Here is a 23,115-nt window from a genome sequence, read left to right as displayed (position 1 = left end):
TTCAGGGCGTCGGCTTGTCAGTGCATGGACACTTCCGGGTTGCCACGGAGAAAACACTGTTTGCTATGCCAGAGACAGCAATAGGTAAAACTCATAAACTTTTCAGGATGTTTAATGTAGCAAGGTTTCTTATCTGCTTATACATTCATTTTGGTAGATAAAACTATATATGGCAATAAATATGGATATTGAAAATTTCATATGTACCTTGAACCATAAAAATGTTACAGAGCAGAAGGGGCTATGCTGTCCATTTTGTCCATGTCAACCTAAAGACGTCTGGATACCTTTTGCAATCCCATCTCCCTGCACACAGCCCATAGCACTGCAGCTTACAGCACTTAAGGTGCAGATCCAGATACTTTTTTAAAGAGCTTAGGGTCTCTGGCTTCACCATCAACTCAGGCAGCCAATTCGAGATACCCCCCCCCCCCCACCCCGCCTCCCCGCATAAAAAAGCTTTTCCGCCCATCCCTCTAATGCTTCTGCTACTTAGCCTGAATCTGTGAACTGTGGTTTTTGAAGTTTACCAAGGGAAACAATTCCCCCTGTCTACTCTAGCTCTATCCCTCACAATTTTTTGTATCTCAGTCATGTCACCCCTAAGACTTCTCTGTTCCAAGGAAAGCAACCCTAACCTCTCCAATCTCTCATCATAGTTACAATTCTCCAGCTCTGGCAACGTTCTAGTAAATCTTCTCTGTACTCTCCCTAGAGCAATTCTTTTCCATAATGTAGTGACCAGAACTGCACATGGTACTCTTGATCCCAGCAGTATCTTTTAAAATTTCATTCATTATATCCCTACTTTGGTATTCTGTACCTCTGCATTCCATTGTCATCTTTACAAATTTATCAACCTGTACTGTGATCTTTAGAGACCTATACACTTGCGCACCAAGATCTCTCACTTCATTCACCATCTCAGTATATTCCCCTGTATTGCTTGATCTCTCTAAATAATTTACCTCACACTTATCAGAGTTGAACTCCATCTGCCATTTACCTGCCTACTCCTCCAATCCATATTTATCATTTTGGAATGTGCAGCTATCCTCAACACTATCCACTACATGGTTAATATTTGTGTCATCTGCAAATTTCCCAATGTGCCTAATGTTTAAGTCCAAATCATTAATGAATAAAATAAGCAACAGGGGTCCCAGCACTAAGCCCTGCAGAAGACCCCTTAAATCTGCTTTCCATTTGCAAGGGCAGTTATTGACTATTATCCTTTGTTTCCTGTTACTAAGCCAATTGGATCCAATTGCACACGTTACTCTGTATTTTTTGACCAGTCTGCCATCTGGGATTTTGCCAAGTGCCTTACTAAAATCCATTTGGACAACATCCACTGTATTACCCTCATTGGTGAATTCCTGTTATTCGTATTGATGATACTTATCGTTGATGGTTAGTGTTTACCTGTTGGAGCTGGCTGCTTTTGCCTCCATTTTGCTGCCTGATTTCCTGAACTCTGGGAACTTGGACTGCCAGCTGTTAAATTTATATCAGGTTCCCAACTACCCTAATTTAAATGTGCTAGTGAATTATTCCAGTCTTTGCAACAGGCACTGCAGCTGCCACCACTTTTACAAAACTCACTCTTCAAACCCCACCACCCCAGCCGTCCTCAACAGTCTCATGGGATCATCGTTTGTATTCAGTCTCTTTGAAGAGTTAAATCAATTTGTGGGAACTCTATATCTTTCTGTCTACTTTGGGAAGGATTCTCATGTGAAAATCCTCCTGAACTGACTCCTAAATGTCACTGAAGATGTGCTTGCAAAGATCCAGTATGCTTTATAGCCATGCAGGGAACCCAAAGACATAATATTTGTTATTCGCAAATCCAAGAACAGTGCAACAAATGCCACATTATCTTTATGGATTTGTCAGAGGTCTTTGACTCCATTATCCACAAAGCCTTTCAAAAAGTCCTCCGTGGATATCCAATAAATGTTATTACTAACCTGCAACTCTTGAATGACTGTATGCCTCCAACCTTCCTTTTCAATGACTTGCAGACATAGTTCTCTCATAACTAGACAGGCTTCAAACTATCTCTTCACCATCTATTGACTTTTGGAATTCATTTGTGGCCAATCTTCTACGAAGAACCATAATTGAGTTTGACTTAACAGGAAGCTTTTTGACTTAAACAGGCTGAGAACCAAGACTTGGATGAGCTCCAACATACTCAAGACTTAAAATGTGCTGACAACTGTGTGGCTATGACCCACATTGCAAGCAACATTCAGACCACCCTCTGCCTCTTGAGCTCTGCAAACAAAAGGGTTTGTCTGTGGCTCAACGACAGCAAGATCAAAATTCTCCTCCAGCCCTCCCCCAAGCAAGTACGTGAACATCCAACACAAGGTGTTTTTATTGAGATAAAAGAGCAGAGATTGAAATTGATTTTTTTTTATCAAGAGTGGTCCTTGAAACTTTCTGAAAGGTTGTTTCTTTTTGCTTTCCAGATGTTCCTTTTTCACTCTCACTAATTCATTGATTAGGTGATTAAGTGAAGTATCTGCTGCATTTGTCTATTTTATTGTCTCCACTTTGAGAGAGACAAAACCATTATGAAATTAATGTAATGAAGCTGGGGCACAATAATACTGAGGTTTCTGATTGTCAAGTAACTTAATCATTTTTGAAATTTTTAAACACTGGTAAGAATTTTAGATTGAATTTCAACACAATCTTCTCATCTGTAAAAGATTATGTTGTACTCAGAGAACTCAGTGAATTATAATTTGTGGTTTAGGCCTAATTTATGGTTTCATATTTTTTTCAAAATAAAAGGATTCAATATTAGAATCTGAAGAAATTCCATTTAGTTAAAATCCTTTCAAATAACATATTTGTTAAAAGATGCCAACATTTTTGCAAATTAAAATGCAATTTATTTAAGATAAAACTGAAATCTATCCCGAATTAACAACAAATAACCATTCTATATACTTCATAAGTCAATACTTATATTTTCCAATTTTTCTAACTGTGGAGAATGGAGTTAGGAAATAAGCTGCTTATGGTCTATTGCACAATATTTCCACTTTTATGGACTCTGGTATTAACAAAAGCTTATTTGATGATACTGCATGAGTCATTATATAATCAAGATTGTCAGTTTCTTCTTTGTCTTGATCCTTTCTCAATTAAAGTTTCAATGGTGATGTTGACCCTTTGATGTTAGGTGACCTAGCTTGAACTCACTGAAGAGTTTTCATCAGAAAATGAAGTTGAAATTTCAGCTCAGTTTTGGCATGCATAGCTTAGTGGATTTATTTTACAACATTCCCTCTTCTAAGATGTGTTTGGCAGGATGTTTAGTGCATCAATTAGAAAAATAAGTGTAATTGGGAATCTTATTATTTGCATCGAATTCTAAACAATGCAAAATGTTTTATTAGTAAAAACCTTATTGGTAAAAGGTTTCCAGACTTTATCCAGTGCGTCCTTTATAGAATGCAAGTTTAATATATTGACCCCTTTAGGTGGCCAAATATCAGATACGTTTTACGAATAATAGACATGCATACACTATTTTTAAAAATATTTTGTTGATAAATTTTTTTTTACAAAAATTGGAAAGTTACAGAAACATAAAAATATGGCAACATAACATCAAAAACAACAATAAACAATAAACCAACAACTATGCTACTCTACAAAAGAAATCAAAACCACACTCATTATAAATCAATCAATAAATAAATAACACTGCTCACTGCAACAAAACCATAGCTCTCAATGTTCGAAAGCATCAGTTATTAAAGCCGCATTTGTTCAGAATTCTTCCTCTCATGGCCTTCGGTTTATCTATGGCTAGATAAAAGCTCTAATTAAAATGGCGGACAGGTTTGCTTCCAAGTAATTCAAAAAGGGCTGCCACATCTTGTAAAAGTTGTCCATTTTCTTGTGCACCATATTTGTAAGAAAGTCTAAAGGAATGTGTTATATAATTAGCTTATGCCACCCCGACAGACCTGGGGGGATGCTCCCTACTTAAATTTCACAAGACGACCTGGAGGCCAGATGAGCCCTATGAAGAATATTTAACTGCATAGCATGGATCTTTTCCATATCAAAATCCTCTTCACATTCTTGCAAATGTCATCTCATGTTTCCGAAATGATCTTGACTCCTAACTCTCTTTCCCAGATCTCATGTACACACGTGATGTCACCCAAGGAATCTCCCCCCAACAAATTATAGAGAGTGTTCACTGAAAGAGTGCTCAGCCAGAAGCACCCTCTTTTTCGTATTAGATCTATAACACTCAAAAGCGTGGTCTCCTTTTGGATAAAATCTCTAATCTGAAAGAAAAGGAAGAGGTCCCTCCTCGACAATCCATATTTTCAAGTTATTTGATCAAACGACATCAGCGTTTCACCCTCAAACAGATCGCCCAGACAAGAGACTTAGAGTCTTAGAGATGTACAGCACGGAAACAGACCTTCAGTCCAACTTGTCCATGCTGACCAGATATCCCAACCCAATCTAGTCGCACCTGCCAGCACCCAGCTCATTACCTTACAAACCCTTCCTATTCATAATCCCATCCAGATGTCTCTTAAATGTTGCAATTGTACCAGCCTCCACCACCCCCATCCTTCCAAAGTTTAAACCTGGGATCCATTGACCCTGGCCAGAAACGAGGCATGCCAATTATGGGGGTAAGAAAAGATGTTTTAGACATTTTGTCCTCCATGTTTTGCTGGTAGTAACTATTGGATTACAGCAGTGTTCAGCAACTGTCCTAATTTTGTCTAAAAATAACAGGTTGATAAAAGAACACTTTGTCTGGGAGGCCTCAATGTCCAACCATCTCGATGCCGAGTCCCTACAGGCCCAGTCGCTTACAAAAGATAGAGTGATATCATCTAATGTCTGGGAGGTCCACTCCCCCCAATCCCTGGGGCAATTGCAGTTTCTCAAGCTTAATAAGGGGCCGCTAATAACGCCAAATAAAACAACTAAACCAGCCATTTAATTTCTGAAATGTTTGCTTAGGAAAGAACAAAGGAAGCATCTGCAAAAGGTACAATAAGCAAAGAAGAGTATTCATTTTGATAAGAGTGACTGAACTTAATCATAATATTGGAAGTGCCCCCCCCCCACTTTGAAGACCTTGTTTAATCTTGTCAAACAAATGAACAAAATTAGCCTGAATAATTGATCAAAGCTGGGGTAACAGAGAGGCCCAAGAGAAGAAAACCTCCCTGTGCCCAAATAAAGGGGAACCCACTTTCCGCTCCAGGCATTCCCCTAAGACCACCACGCACACACACACAACCTAATACTTTGAAAAATTGATCTTGTAACCTTAGAAAGAACCAAATGAATTAATACACTGTATCAAACAGGGCACCGAGGCTGCCAGGTTCAAGAGAAAAATAAGAATATCATCTGCATGTAGTGTAATCTAATGCACTTTTGAACCCACTTTTAGGGTAGCTATATTAGGGTCCCCATGAATGGCCTCCGCCAATGGTTCAATCACCAATGTGAAAAGCAAAGATGAAAGTGGACAGCCTTGCCAACTGCCTATATCAATGTTATAATGATCAAACTGTATACCATTGGTGGGCACCACTGCCAGAGTATCACTGTAAAGGACCCTTACCCATCAAGTAAACATTTCACCCAGGCCGAACTGCTCCCGGGTATAAAAAAGTTACGGCCATTCCACCCAATCAAATGCCTTCTCCGCGTCCAAAGAGACCACCAACCCTTGAACCAATCTCTGCTGGCTCACTTGAATCATGTTAAGCAACCTTGTAACATCATTAGAGGATCTGCGACCCTTTATAAAACCCGTCTGATCTTGTTAAACAACAATGGAAGGCCAACACCCCTTCCAACCTCAATGCCAAAGTCTTAGATGAAATTTTAAAATCAGAATTTAAGAGCGAGATAGGTCTATAAGAAGCACAGTCCTCCAGGGCCTTCCCTTTCTTGAGGATAAGAGAGATATTAGCCTCTCTCAAGGATGGTGGGCGGCAATGACGACTATATGAATAGTTACACATATCTAGCATTGGCCCTGACAGTATGTTTACAAATTCTTTATAAAGGAGGCGAAAGTAAGGACTGCAAATGCTGGAGATCAGAGTCGAGAGTGTATTGCTGGAAAAGCACAGCAGGTCAGGCAGCATCTACGGAGATGGATACTCGACGTTTCCGGCATAAGCCCTTCATCAGGATTCCTAGTGAAGGGCTTACGACCGAAATGTCGATTCTCCTGCTCCTCAGATGCTGCTTGACCTGCTGTACTTTTCCAGCACTACATTTTTGATCCAAATTCTTTATAAAACTCACTGGGAAGACAATCAGGGCTGGACACCTTTCCACTTTAAAGTTGCCTCACTGCCTCCTGCATCTCTTCTGCTGTTAATGGAGCACTAAGGAGAGATGCTTGCTCAACAGACCCTCCAGGAAGATCCAAGTTCCTAAAAAAGACTCCATTTTATCCTGTCTATCCTCACATCATTCAGACTGATATAGTTCAGAATAGAAGCTCCGAAATGCTGCATTGATCTTTTTACCATTACAAGTAGAGTCCCATTCCCTTCCCTAAAAGAAGCAATAGATTGGGAGGCATTCATCTTCCTAACCAGGTACTTCAAATATTTACCCGGCTATCACAATGCTCAAACAACCTTTGTTTTGCAAAGGAAAGTTCCTTCCTGGCTGTATGCATGAACATGGAGTTTAAGGTGGATCGAGTGATCCGCTGCAGCTTAGTCACCGACGGTCCACTGTAATATGCCGTCTCAGCTGCCTTCAATCATACCTCGAGCAGATGCTGCTGCTCTCCCTTCCGTCGCTTCTGATGGCCGACTATGAGATAATTATCCCTCTAGCACTGGTCTTTACAGTCTCCCAAAGAATGGACAGATTACTAGCTGTACCCAAGTTGGTGGCCAAAAATGCTCCAAATTTCCTAGAAAAGTACTCAACGAATTTGCTGTCCTTGAGGATGAAGGGATCCATTCACAGTACCGTGAGCTCATTGCATTACCCTTAATCTTGACCATGAAATATACTACTGCGTGATCAGAGATAGCAATGTTCCCAATTGAACAAGGTACCACCGAATCTAGAAGAGCTGTGGGAGTTAGGAAAAAATCAATCCTTGTATGACACTTATGAGAATTGGAAAAGAATGTAAAGTCCCTGCCCGTGGAGTGGAAACGTCTCCAAATATCTACCAACCCCAGTTCCACACATAGATCACCCAACTGTTTAGATTGTGGACAAAGCTTTGGGTGACCTTTGGGCATTCTATCCAGCACAGGATCCAGAAGGCAATTAAAGTCCCCTCTATAATAATATGCTACAACACAAGGGCCATTAGTGCATCAATCTAAAACTTAAGTGGTTGAGTCGAAGGACAGTAGACATTCAAAATTCCATACTCCTCGCTAAGTACTAGGGCCTTAAGGATAACAAGCCGACCATATTAATCTGTAACACAATCTGTTAAATTAAATGGAAGATTCTTCCAGACGAGTATGGCCAGCCCCTGCTCTTAGTTTTAAAGGATGAGAAAAATACCCGATCAAACCTGCCCTGCTGTAACTTCAAGTGTTCCTTGTCATTAAGGTGTGTCTCCTGCAGCAGGGCAACATCCACGTTCTCCTTTTTAAGGCTTGACAACACCTTTTCCCTTTTAACTGGAAAATGGATCTGTCTAATATTCCAGGTGCACCACTTAAGAACACTGCTAGCCATGATCCTTTCCAACCACCTTTGACCTGCTAAGAGAAAGAACTTGACTTACAGTATGCTGAGTATATACAAAAGAGGCACAGTGGTTAGCACTGCTGCCTCACAGTGCCAGAGACCCGGGTTCAGTTCCCGACTCAGGCGACTGACTGTGTGGAGTTTGCACGTTCTCCCCGTGTCTGCGTCAGTTTCCTCCGGGTACTCCGGTTTCCTCCCACAGTCCAAAGATGTGCGGGTCAGGTGAATTGGTCATGCTAAATTGCCCCTAGTGTTAGGTAAGGGGTAAATGTAGGGGTATGGGTGGGTTGCGCTTCGGCGGGTCGGTGTGGACTTGTTGGGCCGAAGGGCCTGTTTCCACACTGTAAGTAATCTAATCTAAGACTCGTGGAGTCTGTATACGAAAAACCAAAAAACTAAATTAACTACAAAACACAAAAGGCACTTAATGGGGGACTCCAGCCCCTGCACATAGAGGGATCTTACACCTCCCACACACATCCCTATTCCTCTGTCCAGTTCCAGCCGCACCCCAGTCCCAAGTAATAGAAGGAAACAGACTAAATAGTGACACTCCGCCTACCCCCAACTATATATCAACATTAATCCTAATTGGTAAAAATAAAATCCAACAGCAGCTTCTATAAGAAAAGGGTAACATTACAAGAAACATAGCAAGGGAAAAAAACAAACATTATTGTCCATGTCTATAAATCCATCCAAATTCTTTTCAAGTGCGCAAGACATTTTTCACTTGCTCCAAGGAATCAAATGACTGCACCGTCTCCTTGTAAGGAATAAGAAGTACTGCTGGGTAGCTCATCGAATATCGAATACCATGGTCTCTTAATTTTCTCTTGACCTCATCAAGCAATTTCTTTTTATGGATTACCGCTGCAGAAAAGTCCTAGAAAAAAAAACTATCTCAGTTCCTGATATGTCAGGGCCTGTGAATCTTTACTCACCCTTCTAGAAGATTGCAGGACTCTCTGCTGGTCCTTGTAGCTTTTAAATCATACCAGGACCGAGCAGGGGTGGCAATCCAGACCAGATCTGCGCACTGCAACCCGGTGAGTTCTGTCAACCTTCACCCAGTCCAAGTCGGCATCCCAGGCAAAAAACTGTGGCAGCCAATCTTCAAAAAAGCTTGTTAACTGCCCACCTTCCACTCCTTCTGGCAGCCCAACAACCCAGCTATGTTTCTCGATTTTCCAGATTGTCGACCTGTTCCGCCAAGGCCCGGACCTGTTTTTTGAGGGCCTGGATCCACCCCACCGAGGACTCAACCTCGGATTCCGCCACTGTCTGCCGCTCAACCTCTTCAACTCGCTTCCCGAGTCCTTTCAACTCCTTCTTATGCTTTTGTAGCATGACGGAAATCAGCTTCAGTCGAGTACGATTGTGTTCCGTCAACTCCTCGATCGTCCCTCGGATCACCATGAGTTCTTCAGCGATGTTCTGCTGCGCAGTACCTCTGTCTCAGCTCCAAGGGAGCTGCATCTGTAGTCGCAGTCATGGGCCCACCTGGCAAGTGTCCCTTGTGTTGGGGCTTGGCTGTATGCTTTCCTTTCATCATCCTCGCTAGCTCAAAAAGAATTTACAGTAGAACCTTGACTATCCGAACATCAACCATCCGAACCCCGAATCCCAAACCATCCGAACAAGACCTCAAGGCCCTGCAAAAATGGCACCAGCCAATCTAGCATTCAGTTATCAGTTAAACAGCATTATGACGTGCATTGCTGGATCATCGAGAGATGTTCGATTAATGGCAGCTCTTGGCTAACTGGCATTATGGTGTGTATTGCTGAATAATCGAGAAATGCTTGAACAACCGGCACTTATACATTACTGCTTGTTTCCGTCCACCCAATTGATCAGTCAGCCAAACAAAAAAAAGTCCCATCCATCTCATTCAGACACCAACGGCTCCATTGCAAATGGCTTTTAAAGGTTTCACAACCATTTAACATTAATTTTCTCCAAAAAAAGGTAAGGTTGGTGGGGCTGGGGGGTAGTGGGTAGGGGGTGGGAGAAGTGGGGGAACGTGTAAAAATATCACTACTGCAGGGATGGAGTGCAAAGCTCAGCAAGGCAGATCAGCTCAGATCACCACCATCTTGGATCCCCCTCATACATAAGCTATTTACTTCGAAAGTGTTACCATTCATTTGACGGATAAGTTTGCTTGTTAGAGTGTGAGTGCCAATTTTTTTGGAATGTTGGTAATTATTTGAATTGTTTTCTAAATCAAAAGCATTGACAAAAATGATGAGCATAATTAGTGGGTTAGTTGTGGTTTACATCTGTACTATGCTGGGACTACTGTTCTAACACATTGTATAACTAGAGCAGTAAAGATGGTTCTTTAAATAATGGCTTGTGGGATCAAGTTTGGGAAGATGTGATAAATTGAACAGAGAAAACAAGCCAAAACAGCAAGGTGATAATTGGGAAGATGTTGATCGTAGCCTGTGAGGAAAGGTCAAAACTTGCAAATCAAAATACACCAACCTAGCCAGTTGCAGCCCCATCGGTCTATTTTCGGTCATCAGTAAAGTAATGGAAATTGTCATTGACCTATTAAGCAGCACCTGCTCACTGATGCCCAGTTTGGGTTCCACCATGACCACTCAGCTCCTGACCTCATTACAACTTTGGTTCAAACATAGACAAAAGAGCTGAATTCTAGAGGTGAGGTGAAAGTGACAGCCCTTGACATTAAGGCTGCATTTAATTAAGGACGAGATCAATAAGCTCTAGCACAACAGGAATCAATGGGGCAAGCTCTCCAGTGGTTGAAAACATATGTAGCACGTGGGAAGATGGTCTTGGCTGTTGGAGGTCAGTCATTCAGCTCCAGGACATCTCCATAAGAGTTCCTCAGAATAGTATCCTTGGCCCAAACATCTTCATCTGCTTCATCAATGACCTTCCCTCCATCATAAGGTCAGAAGTGGGGATGTTCACCATTGATTACTCCATGTTCAATGCCATTCAGAACTTTTCCGATGCTGGTGAGGTTCAAGTTCAAATGCAACAAGCTCTAGACAATATCTACGCTTGGGCTGTGAAGTTTCAAGTAACATTCCTGCCACACAAATGCCAGACAATGACCCTCACCGATAAGAGACAATCGAACTATTGCCTTGAGACATCGAATGATGCTACCGCCACTGAATTCCCCACCAGCAGTATATTGGGGATTACGATTGACCAAAATCTTAAATGGGCTTGCCACTTACAAGCCAGAGCAGGTCAAGGCTAGGAATACTGTGGCAAGCATATAAGTTCGTGACTCCCCAAAGCCAGTCCACCGCCTACAAGGCACAAGTCAGGAGTGTTTTTGAATAGTCCCCCTTTTGGCTGGCTGGGTGCAGTTCTGATAACACTCAAAGCTTGATACTATCCAGGGCAAAGCTACCTGCTTGATTGGCACCCCATCCACAAGCATTCACTCCTCCCACCACTGATGCTCTGTTGCAGCTGTTTGTACTATCTACAAGATGTTCTGTGGAAATTCAACAAACATCCTTAGATGCCACCTTCCAAACCTACGACCTCTTTCATCTAGAAGGACAAGGGCAGCATAAACATAGGAACATCACCACCTGCAAGTTCCCCTGTAAGCCACTCACCACCCTGACTTTCAAATATGTTGCTGGTCATTCACTGTTGCTGGGTCAGAATCCTGGAAATCCCTCCCTAAGGACACTGACAGTCAACCTAGAGCATGTGGACTGCAATGGCTCAAGAATGCAGCTCACCACTGCCTTCTGAAGGGGAGGAAGGGGTGGGGAATAAATGCTGGCCAGCCAACAATGACAGACATTCTGTTTAAAAAAAAATGAATCTGGACGGTCAAAGATAGTAAAAGAACATAGCTATTTGCTCTGTATCTGAATGCATGTGGGATTTGTACCAAAACAGATGATTTGACAGCACAAATAGAAATAAATGTATTGATCTGGTAGCTGTAACAGGGACATGGCTTTAAGCTTGAGTAGAGATTATAAATAGTAAAGGTGAGAAGTTGCTTGTGTGTGTGTGGCATGTCGACCTCCAAAAAGTAACCAAACTGTAGGATAATTTATACGGATAGAAATAATGGGGCTCGTGATAAAGGCATGTTGATAAAGATGATTATTTCAATTAACATATGGATTGGATGAATCAGATTGGCAAATGTAATGGAATGATGAGTTCATGCAGTGTTCTTGGCACAGTTTCTTAGAGCAGTCTGTTTTGGAGCCAATCAGAGAGCAATTACCTCCATCTATCATGTACCTATGACCTCACACTGAAGCCATCCCAAGACAGCAGTGATCATAATGTGATTGAATTTTAGAGTCAGTTTGAGGGAGTGAAAATGCATATAAGAATAATGTTTTAAACTTAGCTAAAGGCCGTTATGAGGGCATGAAGGCAGGGCTTGCTCAGGTGAACTAGGAATTTTGTTTATGAAATAAGTCAGTAAAAATCGAAGTTGCTGGCATTTGATGAGATATTTCACAATACTCAGAATGATGTGCATTCTAGAGAGAAGGAAAGACTCAGAGTGCAGAATGCACCATCTGTGGACAACTAAAGAAGTTCAAGTTACAGTAGTATCACATTGAAAATAAAATAATTCCATTCCACAAAGATGAGTAGCAAGTCAGATATAAATAACAGTAAGTAATTACGATTAAGGGAGTGGGCAAAAAATTGGCAGATGGAGTATGCTGGAGGAAACTCTGAAATTGTTCCCTTTTGCTGTAAGAATAGAAAAGCACATATTATTTAAATGGAGAGAGATTGCAGAGCTCTGAGATGGAGAAGGATTTGGGCTTCTTGAAACACACAAAGTTAGTATGCACATAAAGCAAGTAATTAGAAAGGAAAATGGAATGTTATCATGGTAAGCAGAATTCAGTATAAAAGTAGGGATGGCTTGCTACAATTGTATAGGGTATTTATGAGACTACATATGGAGTACTTTGTACAGGTTGGTCTCCATATTTAAAAAATATTATAAATGTATTAGGATCAATTCAGAGAAGTTCACTTGAGTGATACTTGGTATGGGGGGTTCATTTTGAGAGGAAAAGTTGGACAGGCAGAGCTTGCATTCATTAGAGTTTGAAGTGATCTTATTCAGAAATGAAAGATCTTCAGAAGATTTAACAGGAGGGATGGTTCACTTGTCACCTTATAGAAGAGATTTGAAGTAGGGGTCCTTGTTTAAAAAGAAGGGGTCTTCATTTCAGAAAGAAATTAAGATAAATTTTGGCTCTCAGAGGGCTGAGAGTCTTTGCAAGTCTATTTCCTAGGGGGTTGTGGAGGCAGAGACAGCAGTAGAGGTAAATAGATTCTTGACTAACAAGGAAGTCAGAGACTATGGTGGTGTAGGTGGGAATGTGAAATTCAGCTGACAATCAAAACAGGCATGATCGTATTGAGGGCCCAAATGGTGCACTGCTGCTCCTACGTTGTATGTTTGTAAAGCTTTGATTTATTTCTACTGAGTGATGAAGTTTCACTTCCACAAAGGTAAGTTGGAGCAAGCATTATTGAAACCCTGACAGCCCTGAGTGACATTTTGGGTGCTTCTGGCCCTGTTTGTACTGAAATCTCTGCTAGTTGCTTTCATTGGAATTCAGTCTTGAATCTGCCATCTGTTGAAACCTGCAGAAAGTTCACTCTTTCAGTTGTTGAGAAATCTTGAGAAAAGTTTTTTTTCCAACTCACATAAATTGCCTCACCAATTCAGTTAGAATTGCAGTTGGTCAGTCTCCCTTTAACACTGCCCTGTAACTTTGGTTCATTCATTATCAAGATTTCAGGAATGTTAAGGGAAGTTTATGACTTTGCACCAATAGGGTATATGCCAGTACATTGTGACTAGATAAGTTCATGTTGATTTATTAAGCGACCATGCAAATTGAAAATCTTTTCTGATGTTCTTCTTCAAAAACTGCATCTAGAATTCCAGGTGGGTTTTTACAATTGACTCAGTTTTGTTTTGGGTGTTGAAGATAGTTGGTCTCAGCTCTTGAAGGCCAGAGATTGCCTAGCTGAGAGGACCATGTCATGTCATATAGTAAGTGAGAGAATGGAAATGGGCAGTCTGCAAAGAATAAATTGATCTTGGAGAGAAATCCAAAGATATATGTTGAGTCCTTTCCGTGAGACAGATGTTCAGTCTTCACATGGAACAGTTGATCAATGTGCTTGCTTCATACTTCCAAGATAGAGTGGTTAAAACAAAATTCAGCCATCCCCAGGTTGAAATCTTATAAAGTTTATTATCCTCATAGCATTATCTAGCACTTGCTTCAAGTTAATGGGCAAGTTTTTGGCAAACAGTGCTTTTCTATGTGTAGGGCAATGTCTTCACATCATTTTGGGACTCCTGTGATGTGTGTCTCTATTCCATCATTCCTCTGAGTGTGACTTTGTGCCAACAGGGCAGATGCCAGTACATTGTGACTAGATAATCCCATGTTGATTTATTAAGCTATAATGCAAATGGAAAATCTTTTCTGATGTTATTCTGCTGGGCACTGACTGTGGAAACAAAATGTCCTTCTTTCTTTCAACTAAATAAATGCTCTAAGGTAGTCAATCATCAGCTGCAGCATATCGATGGTAGGCAGATGAACTTTCCATTATGCTGAAAGACATTCCAGTAAGAATAGAAAAGCACATATTACTTAAATAGAGAGAGATTGCAGAGCTCTGAATGAAAACAGCATATTGAAAAAGATAAAAAGTATTTGCATAGAAGCCAGCAGAAAGAGCAAGGCTAGAGGGTAAAATGTAAATATTGCAGGGGTCATCACATAAAGGGACAGGAAGCATCCAGTATGGGAAAAGCACTGTTCTAACTGCAAAACATTGAATCACTTTTCACGCAAGCATTTAGCTAGAAATAAGCATATCGTGCCTATAAGGTTGGTTTGTGAGCCAATGATTGTGACAAATCATTTTACACCATTCAACAGGTTGGTATCATCAGGTCTAAAATTGGTAAATGCTTTGTTACTGTTAGAGTGGTGACTGCGAAGGAGAGCACCAAGTAAATGTGAAGCTTCAGATAGATATGTATCTCATGAAACAATATGAGTTTCACAGAGCTGTGTGAAGTGATCCAAGGTGGTGACCTGAAAATGAATCCCTTGAAACTGATCATGAGGCTATATGATGGAAGAACCTTGTGCCAAGAGGCAAATTGAGGTGAGAGCCAAGTACAATGAAAAGTATGAAGATCCAGAGCTCCAGAAAGTAAATGTTCAGCAGAATTTGTTCATCTCAGTTGACCCAAGTCTAAAGCTTAGACTATTAACCCAAAATATATCAGAAGAAGTTGTAAGCATTTTCCACAGCAATAAGCCATTGACCACTGGACAGTTCCATACTGAAACATATCCATGCAAGCTATAAAACCTTCAAAAATTACTTGCTAAAATAGTGAAGAAGGCATTTGGTATACTTTCCTTTTTTGGTCAGAGTATTGATTACAGGAGTTGGGAGGTCATGTTGCGACTGTACAAGACTTTGGTTAGGCCACTTTTGGAATATTGCGTGCAATTCTTGTCTCCTTCTTATCGGAAGGATGTTGTGCAACTTGAAGGGTTCAGAAAAGATTTACAAGAATGTTGCCAGGGTTGGAGGATTTGAGCTAAAGGGAGAAATTGAATAGGCTGGAGCTGTTTTCCCAGGAGCATTGGAGGTTGAGGGGTGACCTTACAGAAGTTTATAAAATCATGAAGATAAATAGACAAAGTCTTTTTCCTGGGGTGCGGGAGTCCAGAACTAGAGGGAATAGCTTTAGGGTGAGAGGGGAAAGATATAAAAAGATACCTAAGGTGCACCTTTTTCACGCAGAGGGTGGTATGCGTATGGAATAGGCTGTTAGAGGAAGTGGTGGAGGCTGGTACAACTGCAACATTTAAAAGGCGTCTAGATGGGATTATGAATAGGAAGGGTTTGGAGGGAAATGGGCTAGGTGCTGGCAGGTGTGACGAGGATTGGGTTGAGATGGGATATCTGGTTGGCATGGATGAGTTGGACCGAAGTGTCTGTTTCCGTGCTGTACATCTCTAAGTGTCTATGACTCTACACTTTCAAGCAGACATCTCCTGATAGCACAGCATCCAGTTAACTTCTTTTTTCACACTTTGGTCAAATTGCTCTTCCTTAATGCAACTGTTTCTGTTCAAAATGTGCATCAAAGACCTATACCGATAACCAGATCTATAGCCAGCAACTTTAATTGCAAGTATATATTGGTCAAGCTTTTAGACTGATACCAAAGATTCCAGGAGACCTTTCCCCGAATATCAGATTTCCCCCAATCTGGCCAAGAAGGCAGTGTGACCTGGGAAAGCACAAAGAGAGTAAAGGATTTCCAAACCTCCAGGATTGTCTTAGTTTCCAGGAAATAGAGTAATGTGCAAAGCAAACTTGACTTCCTTTTGTTCCATCTCTCCTGCCTTTTACCCTATCCAGATATTCCTTATTCATTCTTCCTCCTCCTTTCCATTTGACAGCAAATAAGCCATCCCTTCTCTCCCTTCCATAGTTCAAAATAAGTGTCATAGTTGATTTTAGAATGTGACTGCCCATTTAAAAGTTGGATACTTTAAATGATGTCCACTATTACATTTGGAGCTTTGTGTTTAGACAAAAAATGAAGATTATGAAATATTTTTGGCTGACCTGCAGTTCTTTGGAATTTTAATCTCAAATAACGAGGCAAGTGTCCCGGTCTTTCAATAAGTAAAAGTGCTGTTCCAACTGGAGCTTTCTGAACAAATTAATACTAATGAAAGAAACTACGCATAACTTTTGAATTGTTTGGTTTAGAAGGCATAGTTTGAGTACCTACATGAAACTCTTAGATCATCTGAGCACTCTTAAACTTTAGTTTAAAAAATACTTAATTTTTTAAAAAGTCGCTGAAATCCAATCTTCCCCATGTCAGGAGATTAGTGTTTTCAAAATAAAATGTATTGAAATTCCACCTACCAACTGTGGCATGTGCATGTGTTATATATGGCAGAATTCATAATGACTGTTATTAGCCAATGTTTGGATGTAGTCAGAGTCTACATTACTTATAGTGCACATTATTTCTCAATAAGTCTCAAATTTTAAGTGATTTGTGTGAGTTAATTCCAAGTGTGTATTTCTGAATGTCAACAACTGTTCATCATTTATAGTATGACTGTTGCTGTATGGGTTTGGTTTCCACAAATATTTGAAGATATTCACTATAGATATCTTTTCCAGTTTTTAGAAGAGGTATCTGAAAGCAATAGTGAATTTCGTGGACAATGATCGTGGACAGACGAAAGACTTGTTCAAAAAAAAATTCAAATCCAAAAGACTTGACTCCTGATGTAACTCATAAAATAATCTGAAAACAATTAAACTTTGAAAAGGCCAAGGAATAAAAAACAAAAGGAAAGTGGAGCCAAACATTCCTCACCTTAAACTTATGGCGTGTTTCCCAGGATCAAAGCCCTGATATTCACCTGGAGGCTGCTAAATGCATTAACAAACCAGGATTTATATTGTTATAAATACGCCTTATATGGGCATGAAGAAATTTAGAAAATGTGGACTGCATTTTGTAATGCTAATGTGTGTAATGGTAACTGAATGTAAACTCTGTGAGTGAAAACAAATAAGTGTCATTTCAAGGCAATGAATGGGCACTTACTTGCTGAATGTGATGTGATCATGCTAGGGTACCACTACTTTTTTAATTGAAATCTGTTATGTCTTCTTGTGTTGATAGGCAGTCTTAGAAAATCAGCTGGTACTGATCTTCAAGATGAAACTTTTGTTGGCAAAAAAAACAGCATAGAAATTGGTGTGGTGAAATGGAAAATTTAAAAAGAATGTCAACAATATCATGGAATCACTAGCTCCAGTACTACTGGTACTGGAGATGTAAAACACAGTATTTCTGTGTTAATGAGGATCTAAAATATTTTAAATACAAGTAAACTTTAAAGTGCTAAGAGTTTGCAGAATTCTGCACAAGTTTCATTTTCTAGCCTAAGATGTTTCCAACTGCAGGATAAGCAAGATAAAAAGTAAAATTTTTTAAAACAAAATAAAAGCTGTATGATTGAACTCTCCATCCCAATGTATATGGCACATCAGTTGCCATCAGTGGATAATGATCATGCACCAGAATTCTGTCCTTCAGCCCTGTGGCTTTCCAACTCATTTTGTTCCTTTTAAGACTTTTGTTATAATCTGTTTACAGTACATCTAAGTTTTGGCAATCCAACCTAATATTTTCTTGAATTGGTGTCTTTTTTTTCCTATTCTCTACCAATTATTTTTGGACCATTTTTCTATATAAAAGGCAGTTATATAAATGCAAGATTGTTGTTACTCATCAATCAGATCCATTATTTTCTCTGGTTCTCAGACACCATCTCCATAAAAATATAAGCCATGGAAGCAGGAGTAGACCATTTGGCCCCACAAGCCTGCTCATCCATTTAGGAAGATCATGACTAATCTGTTCATCAGTCATAGTTTCAATAAAATCAACTCTCATTTTTTAAAACTCCAACAAACAGAGATTCAACCTTTCTTCATAAGACTACTCGTTCATGCTAGAATTCAAATAATGAACTCTGAACTGCCTCCAATATAAACAAAAATAAGTACTGTTTTAAGTAAATCAAAACTGTAAGCAATTCTAAGTGTGGTCTCATCAACATCCTGTACAATTGTAGCAAGAGTTTATAATTTATACACCAAACCCCTTACAGTGCCAGTCGTCTTCCTAATTACATGCTGTATCTGCATGTTAACCCTTTGTGTTTCATTTACAACCAGCCCAGGTCTCTCTACCATTACATTCTGAAGTATTTCTCAACTTAAATACTATGAGCATAAGAGGTACAGTTAGTAAGTTTGCAGATGACACCAAAATTGGAGATGTAGTGGACAACGAAGAGGGTTACCTCAGATTACACCAGGATCTGGACCAGATGGGTCAGTGGGCTGAGAAGTGGCAGATGGAGTTTAATTCAGATAAATGCAAGGTGCTGCATTTTGGGAAAGCAAGTCTTAGCAGGACTTATACACCTTAATGGTAAGGACCTAGGGAGTGTTGCTGGATTAGTGGTGCTGGAAGAGCACCGCAGTTCAGGCAGCATCCGAGGAGCAGCGAAATTGGTGTTTTGGGCAAAAGCCCTTCATCAGGAATAAAGGCAGTAAGCCTTTGGGCATTGGTTAGGCCACTGTTGGAATATTGTGTGCAATTCTGGCCTCCTTTCTATCGGAAAGATGTTGTGAAAGTTGGAAGGGTTCAGAAAAGATATACAAGGATGTTGCCAGGGTTGGAGGATCTGAGCTACAGGGAGAGGCTGAGGTTGTATTCCCTGGAGCATCGGAGGCTGAGGGGTGATCTTATAGAGGTTTACAAAATTATGAGGGGCATGGATAGGATAAATAGACAAAGTCTTTTCCCTGGGGTTGGGGAGTCCAGAACTGGAGGGCATAGGTTTAGGGTGAGAAGGGAAAGATATAAAAGAGACCTCAGGGGCAACTTTTTCACACAGAGGGTGGTATGTGTATGGGATGAACTGCCAGAGGATGTGGTGGAGGCTGGTACAATTGCAACATTTAAGAGACATTTGGATGGGTATATGAATAGGAAATGTTTGGAGGGATATGGGCCGGATGCTGGCAGGTGGGACTAGATTGGGTTGGGATATCTGGTCGGCATGGACGAGTTGGACCAAAGAGTCTGTTTCCATGCTGTACATTTCTATGATTCTATGTTGTTTTTTGTTCTCCTTTCATAATGAATAACATCAATTTTACTTTATTTGACTCCATCAAATGTACTTTTTACAGTTTTTTTCTTAATTCACTCTTGGGACCTTGAGAAGGTGGTGGTGAGCTGCCTTCTTGAAGTGGTGCAGTTCACCTGCTGTTGGTTGATCCACAATATCCTTAAGGTGGAAATTGCAAGACTTTGACCCAGTGACAGTGAGATTTCTTACTTATCCATGTCCTTATGAAGTGTCTTTGATCAAAATTTATTGCTGTCCTTCAAAGCAAGCTTGAATGTGAGGAGTATTTGATCAGGTATGAGGGTGCCAGATGGGGACCCCACTGCTTTCCTCCCTCTGCCCCAATTACACCAGGCTGAGAATTGTAATGGACAGCTTTCCCAGCTTGGAATCAATTGATGGCCATTGGCCATTAATGCCCACTCAAAGAACTAATGCTGCTGCCACTGATATTTAACCAGTGGTGGGCAACCTATCATGCCAAGTTTTAAAAGCTATATCAGAGTTACTTTCAGGCAAGGTTCCTTTTCAACCTTACTTTTGAGCCAATCTGTTCAGAGATCTGTTATTATACACCTCTGGCACATGTGAGAACTTGGCTCAGAGATAGGGGTTAACCCGATAATGTCTTTTATCAAGAAAAATATGCAGTACATTTGTTCAAACCCTTTGCTATTTCCTTGTTTCCCATTCACAATTCTAAGACATTTACTTTAACTACACTCTTCCTTTTAAATTATTTATATAGTCTGTTATTTCTCATTTTTTATTTCTTACTAATTTGTCGTCATCTATTTTCTTCCTTTCTTTGGGATAGTATTCAAGTTGTGTCTCTTAAATTTCAAAACAGCTATAAATGACACTGATTTACATACAAGCTTACCCAAAAAATTTCAGTTGAATTGTTTGGACTATCCAATATCAAGAAAGTAACATAGAGTGTGTGTTTTTTGATATGTGACAAACTTCCTTCATTATTTTTCCTAATAAGTTCAACAGTATGTCTAAATGTGAATTTTAATCATGTAGATGTTTAAAGTTTCTTGTAGATTAATATTGTTTTGCAGCTACCTGTGTTTTCTGTATGTGAAGCACTAAATATGTGTTTGTATTCATGTGGGCTTATCATATAACTGTATCTATTAGTTAAATGGATATAGATAAGTTAGTGAAATGGGCAGATGGATGACAGCTGAAGTTCAATGCAATGAAATGTGTAGTTATCAACTTTGATAGGAAAGGCATGAAGAGGTTGCCTAATGTAGTCGGTACATCTCTTAAGAGAGTATGGGAATAGAGGTACCTAGGTGTATATGTGTAAAGGGCATTAAAGATGGTGGGATAGGTTGAGAGAATGGTTAATAAAGCATACAGTACCTTGGGCTTTATTGGTAGAACAAGGCGATTATGTTAAACTTGATTAAGTCACCAGTTCAGTTTCAGCTAGAGTATTCCGTTTAATTCTGAGCACCAAACTGTTGGAAGGATGTGAACATATTGGAATAAGTGCAGAAATATTTCACAAGAATTATTCCAGTGATCAGGAACTTCAATTGTAAAGATAGCTGGGAAGAGTGAGGATTACTTTCCTTTGAGAGGAGAAGGCTGAGAGGCATGCAAAATCATTAGGGGTATGGGCAGGGTAGATTTGGAGAAACATTAAATCATCATGAAAGGATCATGAAATAGCAGAAACAGGTTTAAAGTAAGTAGAAAAAGGAGCAAAAATGAAATAAGGAATAACTGTTTCATGTAGCGAGTGTTTAGGATCTGGAATGCTGTGCCTGAAGGTGTAGTAAGGGCACAGTTAATTAAGGCAATCAGCAGGAAATTAGATAGTGATCTGAAAAGGGAGAATGTGCTTGGTTACAGGGAGAAGGTGGAATGAATGGTTCAGTGATAACTAGGCAGAAGAATGTGATGCCATGAGTTTGGAAATGGCCAATCTTTGTAAACGAGTGTCTGTTGTTAGCAGACACTAGTGCGCTGATTGGATTCTGAGGTTGAAATCATGTACACCATTCTGAAATCGTGGCTGAGCAGAGAGATGGAGGTGACAAGAATAGGATGACAGTGATGTAGGCGGAAATTACAGCTGATGCAGGTCTGGGTGTCAGATGAGTATTTGACAACACAGAAGCATTAGGGGAGATGTGAAGAGCTGGTGCAGAAGTGGAAGTGATTGTCACCACAGTATCCCTATGTTTATGGATGAAATCATTCAATTATTAAATAATCATGAAGCAGAGGCCAAGAATCCTTGTGATCCCTGAAGATCATGAGGAAATAGTATTGCTAGGGATGTTATGACAGTGACTGGAACCAAATGAGAGTGATCTCACTGGAAGAAAAGCATTGAAAAAGGATGGTTTGGTCAGTTGAGACCAAGACTGCATAAAAAGACAAGGAAGGACAATTCAGCACGATCATAGTTAACAGATCACAATCGGTTATGACTTTGTTTAAGGCCATTTTGATGCTGTGGCAGTGATCTGATTAGAACATGCCTAAAACATAGGATCAGCATGCACTTGGGAGCTGACAACACAATCAAGAAATTTAGAGGAGAGTGGAATTTTGGAGATCCAGCAGTAGTTTTGAGGAAAAAAAAGGGGGCAAGAATGAGTTTTTTTTCAGAAGAAAGTTAATGATCGTGGTTTTAAAAGAATATAGGAAAGCACCCAAGGAGGAAATCACTTTCAAAGTTAAATGACATGAATATCACTAATGTGAGTTGGTTGACCAGAGATTTAATGGAAATAGGGTTAAGGGAGCAGGAGATGAGTTTTATGGATCAGGTGAGCTTGGAATTTGCATGGAATATAGTATATAGGGAGAAATTAGAGAGATTCTTGAATTCAGAGCTAGAGTAAGGAACAGACTGTGGAGAGGTTTGGCATGGCGGATAGCGAAGATGGGGAAGCTACAAAATCAGTTGAATGGATGGACCCAATCAAAAAAACAGTAAACAAATGTTTGTAATTAACTGACAAAAATCAGAATGTAGAAATTGAATCGCTTTGCTTTAAGATTAATGAACCGTACAATTATAGCTTCAGTTGCATTATGTTTCAAAGTTTTCAACGTAGCTCTGGAATTTTCTTTGATTATTTGATTGCCAAGTTGACTGCAAGTTCAACTAAAGTGTATTTGTACACAGGTCTGTTTCCAGATGTAGGAGGAGGTTTCTTCTTGCCAAGACTGGAAGGGAAACTTGGATTGTACCTTGCCTTAACAGGATTTCGAATTAAAGGACGAGATGTGCATCAAGCTGGGATTGCTACTCATTTTGTGAAATCTGAGAAGGTATCCTTGTTTCTGTGCTGCATCTATAGACTAATGAACACAGCTATAACTGGCTAAAGTTAGCTAATGCTATCACACAGTGGTCATCTTATTTTCTTTCATAATGAGAGTAATAATAACTGCTGTTCAGTCTGCTTACACACATTGGCAACTCTCATACATTGCTTGAGGGAAATTAAACAGTTTTGACTCAGTGTCTGCAATAAGCATTGTTAAAGTGGAGTTCACTCAACATGCTAAATTTTACAAAGATAAATTT

At 40.0% G+C, this 23,115-nt stretch overlaps 1 protein-coding gene across 1 annotated transcript in view; it reads left to right on the top strand.

The window, feature by feature from the left end:
* Window positions 1-23,115, top strand: part of hibch (3-hydroxyisobutyryl-CoA hydrolase) — a 121,131-nt gene that overhangs the window by 68,664 nt on the left and 29,352 nt on the right. Inside the window, exons 7-8 of the mRNA XM_060828002.1 lie at window positions 6-84; window positions 22,711-22,856. Of these exons, the coding sequence (XP_060683985.1) occupies window positions 6-84; window positions 22,711-22,856 (225 nt within the window). The remainder of the gene's footprint in view (window positions 1-5; window positions 85-22,710; window positions 22,857-23,115) is intronic.

Source organism: Hemiscyllium ocellatum, chromosome 7 (genome assembly GCF_020745735.1).
Source record: "Hemiscyllium ocellatum isolate sHemOce1 chromosome 7, sHemOce1.pat.X.cur, whole genome shotgun sequence".
Lineage (NCBI taxonomy): Eukaryota > Metazoa > Chordata > Chondrichthyes > Orectolobiformes > Hemiscylliidae > Hemiscyllium > Hemiscyllium ocellatum.
This window is presented reverse-complemented; position numbering and strand designations above follow the sequence as displayed.